Source organism: Eschrichtius robustus, chromosome 16 (assembly GCF_028021215.1).
Source record: "Eschrichtius robustus isolate mEscRob2 chromosome 16, mEscRob2.pri, whole genome shotgun sequence".
NCBI classification, from domain to species: domain Eukaryota; kingdom Metazoa; phylum Chordata; class Mammalia; order Artiodactyla; family Eschrichtiidae; genus Eschrichtius; species Eschrichtius robustus.
The window spans coordinates 72981622-72997745 of record NC_090839.1 but is presented as its reverse complement, the minus strand read 5'-3'; the positions used below and the strand labels follow the sequence as shown (position 1 = coordinate 72997745).

Genomic DNA, 16124 nt, shown 5'->3' with positions numbered 1-16124 from the left:
TCTATTAAGGAGGAAGCTGGCAGGAGAGGGGGTCTTTTGTGCTTGATAGCAAGTTTCATTTTTAAGAAAATTTTCATTTAAAAACAACACGCAATGTTTTGTTTTCTTCCAGATCTCAGGTTAAATGCTACCTCCTCAGAGCAGGCGAGGTGATCCTCTGGATCACCTCCAAGTAAAGCAGATTCACCCTTTCTCTTCCTGTTATTCTCTCCCAGAGCAATCTGTTCATTTCTTCCACAGGAAGTAAAATAGGTGAACATCCCAATCTACAATTACATGTTTATTTCTTTGCGTATCTGTATGGTCTATATTCCCATCTAGACTGTAAGCTCTATGAGAGCTGAAGCCACATCTGATTTGCCCACCCCTGAATTTCCAGGTCCCAGTACAGAGTAGGCACTCAATGTTGTCAAAGGGATGAATAGTAGCATATATTAAGTGCTTATTATTAGCCAGACACTGTATAAGTGCTTTACAAGCATGATCTCATTTAATCCAACAGTTCTATGAAGTCTGCTATACAATGAGGAATAGATTTAGAGCTTAAGTAACTGGCTAGGATTTGATCCAAGATCTGACAGCTGATCCATTTATGCAAAAAACAAATAACTTGTTCACAAGCACCAAGAAAAAGAAACAACAAAACCCTTTGTAATTCCACCACCCCAGTACCTTTACTATGTTAACATTTTGGTCTGTGTCCTGGATGAATTGACGGATGGATGTTTTTTACTCTAAAAAATGTAGATGCGTCACTTTATTCTTTAGCCTGCTTTTAAAAACACTACGTGAAATATACTCTCAACTTTTTCCCATGTCAACAAAGTATCGTATTGTTCTTATCTATTCTTCACCATTTATCCTAAACCTATGTTGCTGGCTTCAAATAAACTGCCCTCAAATAGTACTTAACCCTTTTACTTGCTTATGTTTTTATAGCTTTGATTTTCACAAGTTTGTAAGATAGGCAGGAAAAGGATTATCTCCACTTAACAGAAAATGTGAAAAGTTAACAATCTGGTCAGGGCCATACAAGGTAAAGGAGGAGAACCACGATTCAGAGCCTGCTTGGCTTGATTCCAAAGACCACGGGGCATCAGGGACATCTCACTGCCTTACAGACTGTATCCGATCACGTGGCATGGACGTAAAAGCTGACCTGGGTACCAATCTCAGCACCATCAATCCCCAGCCAGATAATTTGTAAGCAGGTTATTAGCTAAATTCCCTAAGCCAGGTTTTCTGTTATGTCAAATGGATCTATCTTGCAGGATGCGGTGAGGCTGATTTGACAAAATGCACATAAAATCTCTGACATGGTAGCTGGTAGCTGCTGTTGAGGGCTGACTTACCCAGTCCTGCCCAGTGAGCTAATCTGATGGGTGTGGCTGTACCCTGGCAACTGAGGGATCCTACAGGCCCTGCCACACCCCACCCAACCTATCCTGGCGAGGTAGAGGGTAGATGGGCCCCTGGGCTGGACAGCTGGAGTTTGTCCAGCAGAGTAAACTGGAGCTTTGTTTTCCCTAGACATTCCAAGGACAAAGCTGGTGGCCGGGGCTGAGCTCTGCCAGAGTGAAGAGGTAAGACAACCACATCTATCACCTCCCCAGCTGCCCAACTGCACATACACAGGAAGGTTTCTCGGGGGTCAAAAAAGGAGAGGACGCCACCCCGTAATAGGTGCTGTCAAACCTCCCACAGGCCTCTGCGCTGGAATCCATCTTGGCAAAAAACATGTGCACACATATTGGGGAGGGCCCTAGGACAGGTCAGGTGTGGAAAACAAGTGAGATAATTGGCCAAAGGTAAGCAAAGACCCGGAAGAACTGCCCTATATAAATGATTTAACCACCTCTTCACTGCACTTCTCCTCATTAGGGAGGACACCCACACCCTTTCTCTCAGGGTGTGTATTTCTGCCTTGCTTCTGTCTTAAATAAACAAGCTGTTTTTCTGTGTGCTCTCCCACATGTTATGCTGTGTCCCTGATAATAAACTTTGTACCTGTTCTTACAGTGTTTGCCTCTTTGAGAAATTCATTTTTCAAACAGGGCAAGAGCCAGGGCAACTTTGCTTCTAGCCTCTAGCCCCTGGCGGACTAGCGGCTAGGATTTCTGGTTTTCATCCAGTCTACCCGGGTCTGACTCCTGGGCAGGGAACTGAGATCTCTCTTCAAGACCGCTCACTGCTGTCTCTCTGAGATCACGAGGATATTATCATTAACAAGTTACAGGCACTTAAAACACGAAATCTTTCCCACCAAGGCTGGCAGGATATGTGGGAAGCCACAAGGTGAAGCCAGGCCCTAGGGCTCCTGGTTAGAGGAAGTGAGGAAAATGTGGGCCCAGGCACAAAAGGGACACCTCCCCTCTCCCGTCTAAGCCTCACTCCCTTGGAAAGACATTTCGAGCAGTTTCACACACCACCTCTGAGTTGCTGTTTTTCATACCCTAATTGGAGGGCATTTTGTGATTGCTTTTAAGAAACTGCACTTGTATATAAACAAAAAATACACTTTTGTTCTTTCCCTCTCCGGGTCACGGGCGTGTCTTGATCCTCCAAGTTCAATTGTCATCAGAAGTCTTCATGCAGTATCTCTGCCGGGAGTGGTTATGGAGACAGGAGGAAAATCAGTCAGCTCAGTGCCATAAAAACAAGGGAGAAGAGGGGCCTGAAAAGGAGGGAGAGACTCTGAGCTTATCCTACAGGTATACTCGCACATATAGGAAACTAGGAAGCTACTGAAAGAATGAAGTAGATTTAGACGTGCTGATAAAAAACAATGATATCACTTATGCGGAATCTAAAAACAATGATACAAATGAGCTTATTTACAAAACAGAAACAGACTCACAGACTTGGAGAAGGAACTTACGGTTACCAGCGGGGTGGGGGGCGGGGGAGGGATAGTCAGGGAGTTTGGGATAGACATGTACACACTGCTACATTTAAAATGGATAACTAACGAGGACCTACTGTAGCGCACAGGGAACTCTGCTCAATGTTATGTAACAACCTAAGTGGGAGAAGAATTTGAAAAAGAATAGATACGTGTATATGTATAAATGAATCACTTTGCTGTACACCTGAAACTAACACAGCATTGTTAATTAACTATACTCCAATCTAAAAGTTAAAAAAAAAATAAAAAACAACCTCCAAGATGGAAGGGAGGAGTAGAGCCAGGCATGGGAATTGAACACGAGCACTAACATCCTTGTGTGTAATGCGGAGGACTTCTGTGCTTGCACACAGCGTCTCCAGAAGGTCACCCAAGGAAGCCGGTCGCAGTGGGTGGCTCTGGGAAGGACAGCCAAGGAGCCTACTTAGGGGTCTATGGGGAGGTACTTAATTTCACTGCATAGCTTTTGATGCTGCTGGAAGTTTTTACTTTTTCAGATTTTTTCTTAAGGAAGGAAGATCAAAGTGCCCAATTTGATGAGGTCAAGAAAGATAAGTCCACCACGAGAGGAGACAATTTTGAGGTCATTGCTGACTCAAGGAGAGAAATTTCAATAGAATGGTGGCGGCAGAAGCCAGATTGCACTGAACTGTAGAAAGAATGGAAGGTAATGAAGTGGAGAGAGCAAGAACGCCTTCCAAAGTTTGTCTGTATGAGAAGATAGGGCAGTAGCCCTAGTGGTAGGATGGAGGGATCCAGGTTTGAGGCAAGGGATTTTTAAGACGAGAGACTTAGCATGTTTCTGTGTCGAGCAGAATGAATCAGAATTGAGTCAGAGTGGATATCTGCTGGGCTTGCAGGCACAGTGGCTTTATTTTTCTTGGAGGACCCACTCCTTCCCCTCTGCAAGATGTCCACTTTAGACAGGGGCAGACCCAGGCCTGGCCGATCAGAACATTCCATCCCCCCCACCCCCAGGCCCAGTGATTGCTTTAGAGATGACCATATGACCCGATATCTTCCGACAAGATTGAGTTCCAGGCTGCTGGGAAGTTTAGGAAAAGGAAGCTCTTTTTTTTCGGCAGAAATTGAGAAAATAATGGGACGTAGTAAGTCTGGAGTAGCTATGTGCCCCAGAAAGCCTTCAGGGAATGAAGAATGAAATCAACAGACAGGAAAGCAATCCCAGGGAGACAAGAGAAGTGGATGGCTTTTGATATTGTTGAGACCCGGGATCCAGCCACAGCTAAATACTTGAAAAAAATTTAGTCATTACGTCAGTTTGAATTGGGTTCCTATTTGCAACCATAGGAGCTTTGATTAATATAGAGAGAAGCTGTAGGCACAGACTGGCCAGAGCAGACGTGCAAAGGACATGGGAGAAGGGGGGGTTCAGAGCAGAAGGGGAAAGTCTTCACGGGGGGCGGGGGGAGGCACCTGTTTGCTGACACACAGAGGGAAAGAGGTCAAAGAGGTCAAGATGACTATACAGGAGCAGGAAAGCCACCCACCCATGGGCACCCATGGGCCTCAATTTCCCCCCGACTTAGGAGGTGGGGCTATCAGTTGAGACCAAGGGGACTGGAACTTTAGTAGGGGCACCTTCAGAAAACAGAAGCTTTGGGGACTTGCCCAGGGGACTCAGAGAGGGATTGACGGGGCAGGCTTAAGAGCCCCGCTGAGATTGGAGAGCCTGCGATTGCGGACGCTCATCTTTACTCAGCTGCTGAATAGCAAGGCTGGTGGTTTTTTTGTTTTGTTTTGTTTTTTGGCCATGCCGCATGGTTTGTGGGATCTTAGTTCCCTGACCAGGGATTAAACCCGAGCCACAGCAGTGAAAGTGCTGAGTCCTAACCACTGGACCGCCAGGGAAGTCCCAAGGCTGGTGTTTGAATCCTGGCTCTGTTGACTCTCTGTCCACATTCCTGCTGCTTGACCCAGTCTCCCCGGATCCATGTGTTCATCTCCTGAAGTTCTCCCAACCTTTGGTCAACAGCTTTCTGGGGCACTGTGGTAAGAATTACAACCTGGGCAGGGTTGACGGCAGAATCTAAGGAGCTAGATTTCTCTGGATATTCATTCAACGGAGCCCATCCCCCAGGAAAGTACTTAAACATGGGACTGGACCAAGAGCAGTTCAAATCCCACATCTGTGCAGCTGAGTTTGGGAGATGAGAGAAGAAACATCATGGAGGCAAGAGTATGGGCTTCGACGGGAAAGAAATAGGACTTCAAATTAAACTGGCTGTGTGACCACGGGCAAGTTACTTAACCTCTCTGAGCCTGTTTCCTTACCTGTACGGGGGAGCTAATAATACCATCTATTTCCTGGGATTGTTGTGCAGATGACATGAGATCAATAAATTAGATAGAGTGCTCTGCTTTCTAGTAAAACTGAATAATTTCATAGAACATGCCTGACCCATTTTATTGTTACTGTTGTAAATAGTGTTATTAATAAAGTCCTTCATGCATTAAATGGAGGGCGAGTTTTCTTGTCCTGGTTCTGTCATATTCCCTGTGCAAGTCACTTGGGGAAATCTCTGGGCCTCTGCTTCCTCATCTATAGAATGGAGGGGTTGAATTCCACTTCTAAGGTATCTTTCAATTCTTGACCTCTGTCACATTTCAGTGGTTATGGCCAGACATATCCTAACAGTTTCATGCTCTCTCTCAGCATGTGACCTTCCCGCCTACCATTTCAATCAAACCATTGACCCCTCTGCCAAGGGACAGCTCAAAGTCACGCACCTGGCAAATGATTTAGGAACCTCACTTGGCCCAGGAACCTGTCAATTTAAACCATCTTTCAAAGGGAGCCTGGCTGAATCCACAGTTTAAGTAGGTTCTCCATGGATGGATGGAAAGGGAGATAAACAGATACATAAACTCCAGGCTACATGTCCTAAACAACCCTTGGCTATTTGTTAGTGTATGGATGTAGCCTAATATTTTGATTATGATCTCTGCAAACTCCACACTCTGGATAACCACGAGAACAAACAGAACTGGGTGGGAAAACGTCTACTTCTTAACGAGCCTGCCTTGAGTGCCTCATTTCAGATGCTGCCATGCCCTGCTTCCAGGGGTTATTCAGTGTCTGCTGTCTTTGCCAGCCTCGAAATCAAAGCCTTAAGGAACAAGTGAGATTTGCATCTTTTAAAAATCCTGCCAGTGAATTGTAAAAGGTGTGAATACGCTACATGTTTGTTGCAATATTTTAAAATAAATTTTAATTCATTTGAACTGTAAGAATACTTAGTCTTTTTCTATCATGTAACAGACACCATTAGATGCTGTTATCATGGTTCTCTCCCATCAGTGCTATCACAAACCTTATTAAAAGGGGCTCCAGGTGCTTCTAAAAATCTTTCCAAGATACTGAGCAGGTGAAATCCATGGTTCAAGTCCTGGCTTGGCCACCTCCAAGCTGCTGGACCTTGAGCAGATGTCCTAACCTTTCCAAGTTTCATGCCCTCATCTGCAACACAGTGACAATGACACTTACCTCATAGGGTTGTGAGAATTAAATGAGGTAATGCCTGGAAGGCACTTAAAACAGTGCCTGGCACAGACAAGAGCTCAATATTTTTTCCATGTATTTGAACAGTACAGGTTTTATGAGAAGTATTTTAAATCCCAATATTCAAAAAAATATTATCCTCTGAGCATTTGGTACTTTGGGGGAGCTAGATTCTATTCTTAAATAAATCATGTTAAGTAAAAGTTAGCTCCCTTTCTTAAGCCTTGAATTTTGAGTTTTAATAGCAAACATACAAAGGTTATGCTTTGTGGCTTCAATTCAGAAATGTCAGCACATCAAACACACGTTCAGACACACACACAGAGACACTTACTCATACAGTGTAAAGGGCAATTGGGTTTGGAGGAGAATTGTCACATGAACAGAATTGCAGCTCATTAAAGCAGTACTTGAAGCTTTTGACCTCAGCTACATAAACAATGTTTTCAGATGACAGAATTACCAAGAAACCAAGTCCTGTGAGCAGTTCGGCATTTAGACACCCAGAGGATGCGAGTAATGGTATGTGATCCAGTAACCTACGCAGTATTTTGGAAAGGATATTAAATGAAAGGCTCAATAAAGTAGAATGGGGAGAAGGGGCTCTGTTTTTTCAGTTTGCAAGATTCCAAGACTTTCCAGATGTGCAGATGCCTCAAAATTCTACGGGGCTTTATGTAAAGTGATGAGAACAGAGAATAGGTAACCAGAGCAGAAATGATTGGCATCAGCCTATCATATGGTTGGGGCTGGAGTCTGTGAGCCTGACACCAAGGCTGGAAGGGAAGGAAGGAGGGGTGAGCCCGCTCATTATGTCTAGACAGTGTCAGATGGCCGCCCTCGATGAAAGGATGTAGGGAAAGAGATGTTTCTTAATGACTATGTCCCGTCCAACTGTACTCAACCCCTGCCCAGAGTGAAATGACGATCAGATGATCATGTCTTAGGACAAGAATAGAGCCACGCTTACTAGTGGGCAGGCCTCTGTACACACACCCTAGCACTGCAGGCTCCGTGGACTGTAATGAAACAGGGCATCCTTGTCGCCTTGTTACTTTTCTCTCACTCTTCAATTTGCTGCATCTATGCTGCCCGTTGGGTGAGTTGATCCAAGGGCTGCCTCCATGGGGTAACTGGAGCCTTGAGCCCAAGGTCTGTGTCCCTACCTCATTTTCAGGGTGAGCCCTGCGTTAGGTGTCATGGACACCACTGGACGTCACCGAGGCAATTCATAATGATATACGAACGCCATCGAAATCCCAATCAGGCGTTTTGATTTAAACACCTTATGCTAGCCTACCGTGCACTGTGACATTATAGCACCACATACCACAAATTCTCCCATAAGACATGCTCACCCTCGGTGCGGCCTCAACACACCCTCCACGACAGCACAGCCACATTCCAAGCTGATCACCAGACAGCACCTCCCACCTGGATTAGCGCGAGAGTCTCATAACCCATCTCCTGATTTCACCCCTCCCCCCCCATAACAGTCAGATCAAGATACTGCTCTGCCCATCTTAGCTGGAGTAAAAGCCGCAGATCCTCAGTGGCCTGTACCCTCTGCCCCTCCCGCGGCCTCTCTGATCTCATCTCCTTTTACTCTCTCCCTTGCCGGCTCAGCTCAGCCACCTGGACTCTCTGCTCTTCCCTGAACGTGCCAGGCCAGCTCCTGCCCCAGGACCTTTGCACCTGTTACTACCACCAAAACCACTCTCTCCCCCAGATATACACATGGCTCCCTCCCTCCCCCACCTTCTTCCCATCTTTGCTGAAATGTCACTTTCTCAGTGAGGCTTTCCAACGACCCTATTTAAAACTGACGTCTCTGTGACCCTGCTCTCCCAATCCCCATCCTTCCATAATGCTTAGCAACTTCTGACACAGTCACGGATTTCTATGTTCATTATTTGCCCACTCCCTCTAGAATATACAGAGATTTTTATTTTTATTGCTGTGTCTCCAGGGCCTAGAACAGCACCTAACATCAATAAACACCTGCTGAATGGGTGACCCATAACGTCCCCACTAGGAGGACAGAACCAGAACGTGCTGCTTCTCAACCCACCACACGCCCAGCCACATACTCCGCCCCTCCACCACAAACCAGCACCTCCCATCCGCCGCACACTGACCTACAGCACCCTGCCACGCGTCCCAAGCCACATTCCAAGCACGTTCTCTACTAACACATATAGACCCCTTCAGCACAGCCCTCACCACGCCACACGGCACACCGACTACAGCAGGATCCACCAGTCAACTCACTGGCTGGTGGGACCCCACAGAACCATGGTGTAGCCCCTGCTACACCGTGGTCCAGCAGCATCCTCTCACCTGGGATCATGGTAGAAATGCAGCATCTCAGGCCCTACCCCAGACTGGTTGGATCAGAATCCACAGTTTAATCAGACGCCCAAGAGACTCTGTATGCACATTAAAGCTTAAGAAGCTCCGCTAGGCTGCATCATGGCACCTGTAGCATTGGCTGGGCAACGACAGAATGCGGAAGTCACAGCCCCCTGCATCCAAAGTCCAACAATTCATGCATTGCATCATCAGATCCTTCATCACACAACCAAACGATGCCATGACAGATACAAGTCAGCACCCAAATTATAGCCCTTTATAAAAAGGGTAGCTTACACAACAACCAATTTATTTGAGACACACTGCTGTACATGAGAAAAACACCCTGTGCTCTAATATATATCCCTAAAGAATCCAGTATGTTCCTCAGCCCAGTGATTGCAGCAGCCTATTTGACAGCCTTTCATTTAATCACTCATTTATTCAGTAAAAATGATTAAGCACATGTTATGTGCTCAACCTTATGCTAAGCACTGGGATCCAACCCTGAAAAAGACAGTCGCAATCTTTTAGTCTCGTCAAAAAGACAGACCTTACACTGAACAAGTCATTACGACAAAGTGTGATGAGTTTGTTGATGGGACACTAGCAGATGATCCCTACTCAGGAATCGACAAGAGCCTCCCTGCGTGGGTGACGGTCTACCGATTTGATGAGGAGGAAGGAGGGAGGCACCAGGAGGATGGGGGATGGAGGGAGCACGGGAAGGCTTTGGGGTTTCCAGGTGGCTGGCTCCACATGGGGAAAGCCAGGAAGGGAAGGGAAGGCACTGCATGTTTGAGGAACTGAACGACACTCAGAAATGCCAGTTCTTGTAGTAAGGAGTCTGGGGAGGCAGCAGAGACTGGACCTGGGGAGGTCCTTAGCCATATACGCTAAGGAACAATAGACACTATCCCGGGGCTGGCAGAGAGCCATCAGGGGGGTTTTAAGCAAGAGAGTGACACGATCAGATGCATGTTAAAAAAATTACTCTTGTACCCGAAACAATACACCAGGCTAATGTGTTTCAGTAGTTTCCAATGCTACTCTGCGAAGAGCTCTTGCCACAATAAAAGAGAACGACTTTAAAAATCTATTTAAAATTATTTTAATGAACGTCCAATAATAGCACCCTTCACTGATGTTTGAATATAATCCTCTGTTATTGCCCCATGTTTTTTCTTTCTCTTGCTGCACTCTATTTAATAGCATGCATGAATCAGGAACACTGACAGATACATGCATGCCTTTTAATATCCTGCGAGGCACATGGAACTCTGCACACACTCACTGCGGGCCTTTCAGAAGGTGTGGGGAAGGGGAAATGTGAAATCCTTGGCGGGGGGGAGGGGCTCTAAGGCTGGCAACTGTTGTGTGAAAGGCATATGCCCAGATTGAATCAGATGAGTGGGTGGTGTATTCATTATTATGTTTATTTCTAATTCACCCGAAGAAAATCAAGGGCAGTGCCTCTTCCCCTTAGAGCTGGTTGTAGAACATCTTGAAGTCTATAGCCCAGTCCAGTCACTGTACTTTGAAAGTCATTGTTAAACCCGCACGAGGCATTTCAAGACATTGGCTGGCTGGAAACCATATCCAATATAGAACAGTTGAAGGATCCTGTTGATCATCACTAACTATTGTAATCTTTTTGTATCATCAATGATAAGAACAGCTAATTTTTCCTGAGCACCTTCTCTGAGCCAGGTTAAATATTCAAAGTATTTAACCAGTCAAAATGGGCTCTGGTTGTCAGTAACCAGTCCTAACTGGCTAAACTTCAACCTGACTTTGAGTGATCACTATCCGAGAGGTTATAAACTGACAGCCACACAGGGTTCATGGGTGTGTTTTATTTGACCTGATTTGTGTTTCATTTTTAAAACTTTGTTGCTGACATATTTATAAAAGTAGTGAGATTTCATATGAAAATCCCAATGAGGATGGAGCAATGCAGAGCCTGCATCCCTACACGACCAATCTGGCTAGCCCAGTGCCCGGCTCATAGAAGGTTCTCAGGAGACGGTAGCTGTTATTATCCTGGATAATATAAAAAGAATACAATAATTAGTAATGAGCCACAGGATCCTCCAACTGGTCCGCTGGAGACGAACACCCACAGAGCCCTTGAGGGCCACCAGCTCCCCTGTCTGCCCCTCTCCCCACCACTCCCACCTCCCTCACTGATATTACCTGCCTGGCCTCTGTAGCCACCTGTTCCTGGAAGGTACCACCCCTCACTCAGACTGTGTGAGAACCAGTGTCTTCCTCTTAAACAGATTTCTCTCCTTGCCACATTCCTTTGGCCTCTGTCTAGCTTCCCTGCCTGAGCTTTTGACCATGAACTCCACAGCAGTGATTCCCAGCCTGGAGTGTTTATCAGATTCACCCGGAGAGCCCCACCCCCAGGGTTTCTGATTCAGGAGGTCTGGGGCAGGGCCTGAGAATTTCATTCCTAAAGTTCCCAGGTGATACTGCTGGTCTGGGGACCACACTTTGCAAAACCACTGCTCTACACGTAAAGAATGAACCTCAAATGTCAGTGGCTCAGTGCCGGTGGGGATGGGGGCATGTGCATCTTTCCTCTGGCCAAGTGAAGAGAGATCGGTCCACATTTTGAGGCCTCATGAAGAGCCCCACAAAACCCAAATGGGTTATGTGTGCCACCTCCAAGTTCCCAGTTTCCTGAATGGAGAATGCACTCTTCTCTTCCAGATTGCTTTTTGATCTTTTTTGATATAACAGAAGTGATGATACTGTCTATGACATGCAGGTGTACACGTGGACATTATCTCAGGGATTAGCGCCAGCAGGACTAACACTGTTCTGCCCCCCAGAGACTCTGCACCCAACACAATGACCAACATGTGCCAAGCTGCTAACAAAACCCATCAACCATCCCAGAGCGCCTACTGTGCACCGGGCACGTACTGAGTGCTTTATGCATTATAAGCCTCCTCTGATGGAGAAACTGTTATCATTGCTGTACTACAGACGATGCAGCAGAAGAGCAGAGAGGGGAAACGGCTCGTCCAAGTTGTCCAGATGCAGAATAATCAAGAGATGGGGGCTTCCCTGGTGGTGCAGTGGTTGAGAATCTGCCTGCTAATGCAGGGGACACGGGTTCGAGCCCTGGTCTGGGAAGATCCCACATGCCGCGGAGCAACTGGGCCCGTGAGCCACAACTACTGAGCCTGCGCGTCCGGAGCCTGTGCTCCGCAACGAGAGAGGCCGCGATAGTGAGAGGCCCGCGGCGCACCGCGATGAAGAGTGGCCCCCGCTCGCCACAACTAGAGAAAGCCCTGGCACAGAAACGAAGACCCACCACAGCCAAAAATAAATAAATTTTAAAAAATTAATTAAAAAAAACACCAACATGAACCTTCAAAAAAAAAAAAAAGATCCTGCAACATTAAAGCCTTAAAAAAATTAAAAAAGCGATGGTTTGTTGGACCCACTGTATTCACTGAGGGTCAGACACTATTAGGAATATTGTGCTCAATCCTGTGTCTGTATTTTAAGACGGATGTCGATTACCTGGAGGACAAGAGGCACCCGGAGGTGATGTCACACGGGACATGCTTGCAGGTGGAGGAGGGGCGTGTTTAGCCTGGAAATCGCAGGATTCAGGAGTATAAGGATGTGCTACAGAGAAAGAGGCTCTGGTTGATAGAGCAGGACCCAGTGATGGCAACGCTGGGGAGGCTGATTTGATATCAGTATACATGTTGGCAACAATGAGAAGGACCACAGTGTGGAACTGGCTGCCTCTAAAAGGACCCTGTATCTGAACACCAGGAAGTGTCCAGAGAGAAACAGGATTCATCAGGGATGCTGTGATTCTAACCATTTGGGATGTGCAGGACTGGCGAGATGACAGAAGCAGCTGGGAGGCTTTCTTAAACTACGTGTCCTTTGCCCCGGGCATCCTGGTATGCCTCTAACGGAGTCAGACGCTCTGAATCCTCGCTTCCTCACACACTGGCTGAGTGACCTTGGACAGAGCACTTAACCCCTCTGTGCTTCCATTTCCTCTTCCATTACATGGAAGCACCTGCATAATAGGTTGTTGTGAGGATTTAATCAGATGCTATGTGTGAAGTGTTTAATATGGCCAGATAAGTGGCCAAGAAATTAATAATAATGATATCAAAACAAGCACCATTATCACTGTCATTTTCTTCATCTTAATATCTGAGACCCTCACAATTTCAGGTTTCGATGACAATGTTTATGGTCACTTTTCAGCCTCAGTCGGTAGTTTTACAACCCATAATAAAATTACCAGGTCTCCGCTGTACTTAATCTAACAAAGAAATATCCTCCCAGTAGAACCCCGATTAATTCAGGTGCAAACTCCTCCTCCCTGCCGAGTCTTCGGGGATGGAAGCACTACCGTGTGCACACAACTGCAGGAAATGTGAGACCTTTACTATTCTATTATAACAGTTCTCTGAGAGCTATCTCTATGCCCAGAGCCTCCAGGAGGGCTACCAGCACGTCACTCATTCTGGTTCGCCTTGGGTGGGAGCTGGCTGGTGGCTCTGTCTTCTTTACTGACTCAGATGGAGTGTATATTTCAGAATTAAATTTAAATACTGTTGAGATACACAGCATGACCTTTTCAACGTCAGTATGAAGAGAAAATGACACAGTCGAACCAAGGAAAGAACGAGGGCAAAATTAGATTCTTTATCACTGTCCAAAAATGGATCTGAACTCTGCCCACCCAAGAACCATTCCCCAAAAGCTGCCAGCTCGGACAGTTACAAGAATTGAATCAAAAAAACAAAAACTCGATGTCCATGGTCTTTCCCACATTTATCGAGGCTGTGTGGATGGAAATCTCCTTGTTTGTACCCACTGCCTTTGAGTATAAATGTGAGCACTCATAGATCGAGGTCCACCCCTCGGAGGACACCGGGGGCACACGCATCGGAGGGAGAAAGAGCACGTTATGACGCGGACCCCACAACCAGAGAGAACGGTTTACTTACGGCTTTCGGCTTATACGGGGGTTGAATCTCTTTGCGTTCAAGCTTCTCCCAGTCAATATACCGGAAAAACGCGTGCTCTTTGATGTCACGTTCACCTTCAGGTCCACAACCCAGACGTTTGCCCGGGTGTTTCGTCATCAGCTTCAAGAGAAAGAGAAACATGGAATTTAAAGAATTTCAGAAGAGGAAACGTGGGACACTCAGAAATGATCACTCTTATGAATTAGGGAAGACAGCGCGAGGAAGAGTCCCAACTAATCTTTATTTTTTGCTTTTCATCCCAGCAGTAATTTCCTAGCCAGGTCTCTCTAATTGGAGGACCCGACAGCAGTGTCTGTTGTTCCCCGTCCCAGAACAAGATCCCTGATGGTTAATCAAACCTCAGCCTGAATGTGGTCCTGAACTTCAAGTTAGAAATGTCACATGGTTGGGGCTTCCCTGGTGGCGCAGTGGTTGAGAATCTGCCTGCCAATGCAGGGGACACGGGTTCGCGCCCTGGTCTGGGAAGATCCCACATGCCACAGAGCAACTAGGCCCGTGAGCCACAACTACTGAGCCTGTGCGTCTGGAGCCTGTGCCCCGCAACAAGAGAGGCCGCGATAGTGAGAGGCCCGCACATCGCGATGAAGAGTGGCCCCCGCTTGCCACAGCTAGAGAAAGCCCTCGCACAGAAACGAAGACCCAACACAGCCCAAAATAAATAAATAATTAATTAAAAACTTTAAAAAAAAAAAGAAATGTCACATGATTCATTTTGATTTACGAATGAGGTTTATGCAGTTACTGATGCATTTAATGAGAACAGTTTCAATATCTTCAAATTCCCCTCCTGCCACCATGAGGAAACTGTGGAGTTTGACCAAAGCAAAGGGCATGTTCATTCAGATAATATTTGCATTTCTCAGTAAAGCACTTGTGAAAATGACAAGTCAGAAGAAAAAATATTAGTCAAATGGACCCAAGTTTCAAGTAATTACTTTCCAAAAGCTCATTAAATAGTCAAAACCTAGCCCAGCTCATTTCTCTTGTATCACACATTACAGTAAACTCCGCTGAGGTTTCTTTGGTGTCCCATTTAAATTACTTAATTATCAAACCCTCCATCTTTGGGTCTCTGAGCCAGTGCTAAATAACAAGATGAATAGATGCTCCAAGATGAAACCAGACAGGCTTCCTCTTGCAAATGAATCCAAAGCAGCATGAAAATATCTCTGATCTCAAGACTTCAGCAAATGCACAGAGAGTAAAGACGGAGGAGTTGATGATTAATTAAAAAAAAAAAAAAAAAAGATCGGCAAGAGGCCATCAAAAGAAGAAACAAAACGACTGGAACATACAAGACCAAGAAGCTTCCCAGAGCTGACCTGACACCAGGTAGCCCATGACGGTAGACTCCTTAGATTTTTGCCCAGGGCTTCAGGATTATGGGGGGAGGGATGAATCCAGCAATTCACACCTACTCTGTTGGACATTTAGCTCAGCCTGATTCTTGCTACAGATAATTTGTCATCAGAAGCTACCCTCCTACACACACACACACACACATACACACACACACACACACACACAAGCACATACTTTCCCTATATGCTTTACCTTCCAGGGGAAAAATAACTGGGCACTTATGTTCTAAGCTACTTCTTTATTTATATATTATATTCCTGGTCTTACCTGATTCTCACAATAACCCAATGAGTTGGGTGTATTACTTTTTACCATTTGAGTGACAAGGCAACTGACACAGAGATAGTAGATGGCAGAGCTGGGACTGGATCTCACCTCTGCTGACCTCTAAACCTTGAGTTTTTAGAGAAATAGATTACATGTGGTTCCCCAGGGATATTTGTGGCCTGGCTTGGTCAGGAAAAGTTTATGGAGGGCAAGGAAATTGGGCCAAGCCTTGACATTTGTATAGGATTAGGATGGCAGGAAAGAAAGGGTTACGAGGTCTTGGTTAGCACAACCAGTAACCCTATCAATAACGGCTTCCGTGTCCTGAGCGCTCCCTGTGTGCCCAGGCTCTGTGCCAAAGGTTTCTCAGCTGTAACACATCACTCTTTCATCTCCACAACAACACTTTCAGGCCTCAGAAACTATTATCCTCATTTTCCACATTAAAAAACTAGGTCCTGAAAAGTAGTCACCTACTCAAGATCACACAGCTAACTAGCAGAACTATGCTTCGAACAGATCAGCCTGACCCAGGGTCTTGAAGCTCCACCTTACAGTTTCTTCTTGTTTTCACCCTAATGTGTGGCCAATTGGGGCATCTGTCTGCTTTAAGTTTGTACAAAGTGGGAATGGTGATCTGAGCAAACGTATACTAATTTTTTTTTATGGTGGA

The 16124-nt window shown here is 45.9% G+C and overlaps 1 protein-coding gene across 2 annotated transcripts in view; it reads right to left on the bottom strand.

Moving 5' to 3' along the window:
- The window catches only part of PRKCB (protein kinase C beta), a 311595-nt gene that overhangs the window by 12072 nt on the left and 283399 nt on the right, over positions 1–16124 (bottom strand). For both annotated transcript variants that reach the window (XM_068566188.1, XM_068566187.1), the window contains exon 16: positions 13781–13921. In XM_068566188.1, coding sequence (XP_068422289.1) covers positions 13781–13921 — 141 coding nt within the window. The remainder of the gene's footprint in view (positions 1–13780; positions 13922–16124) is intronic.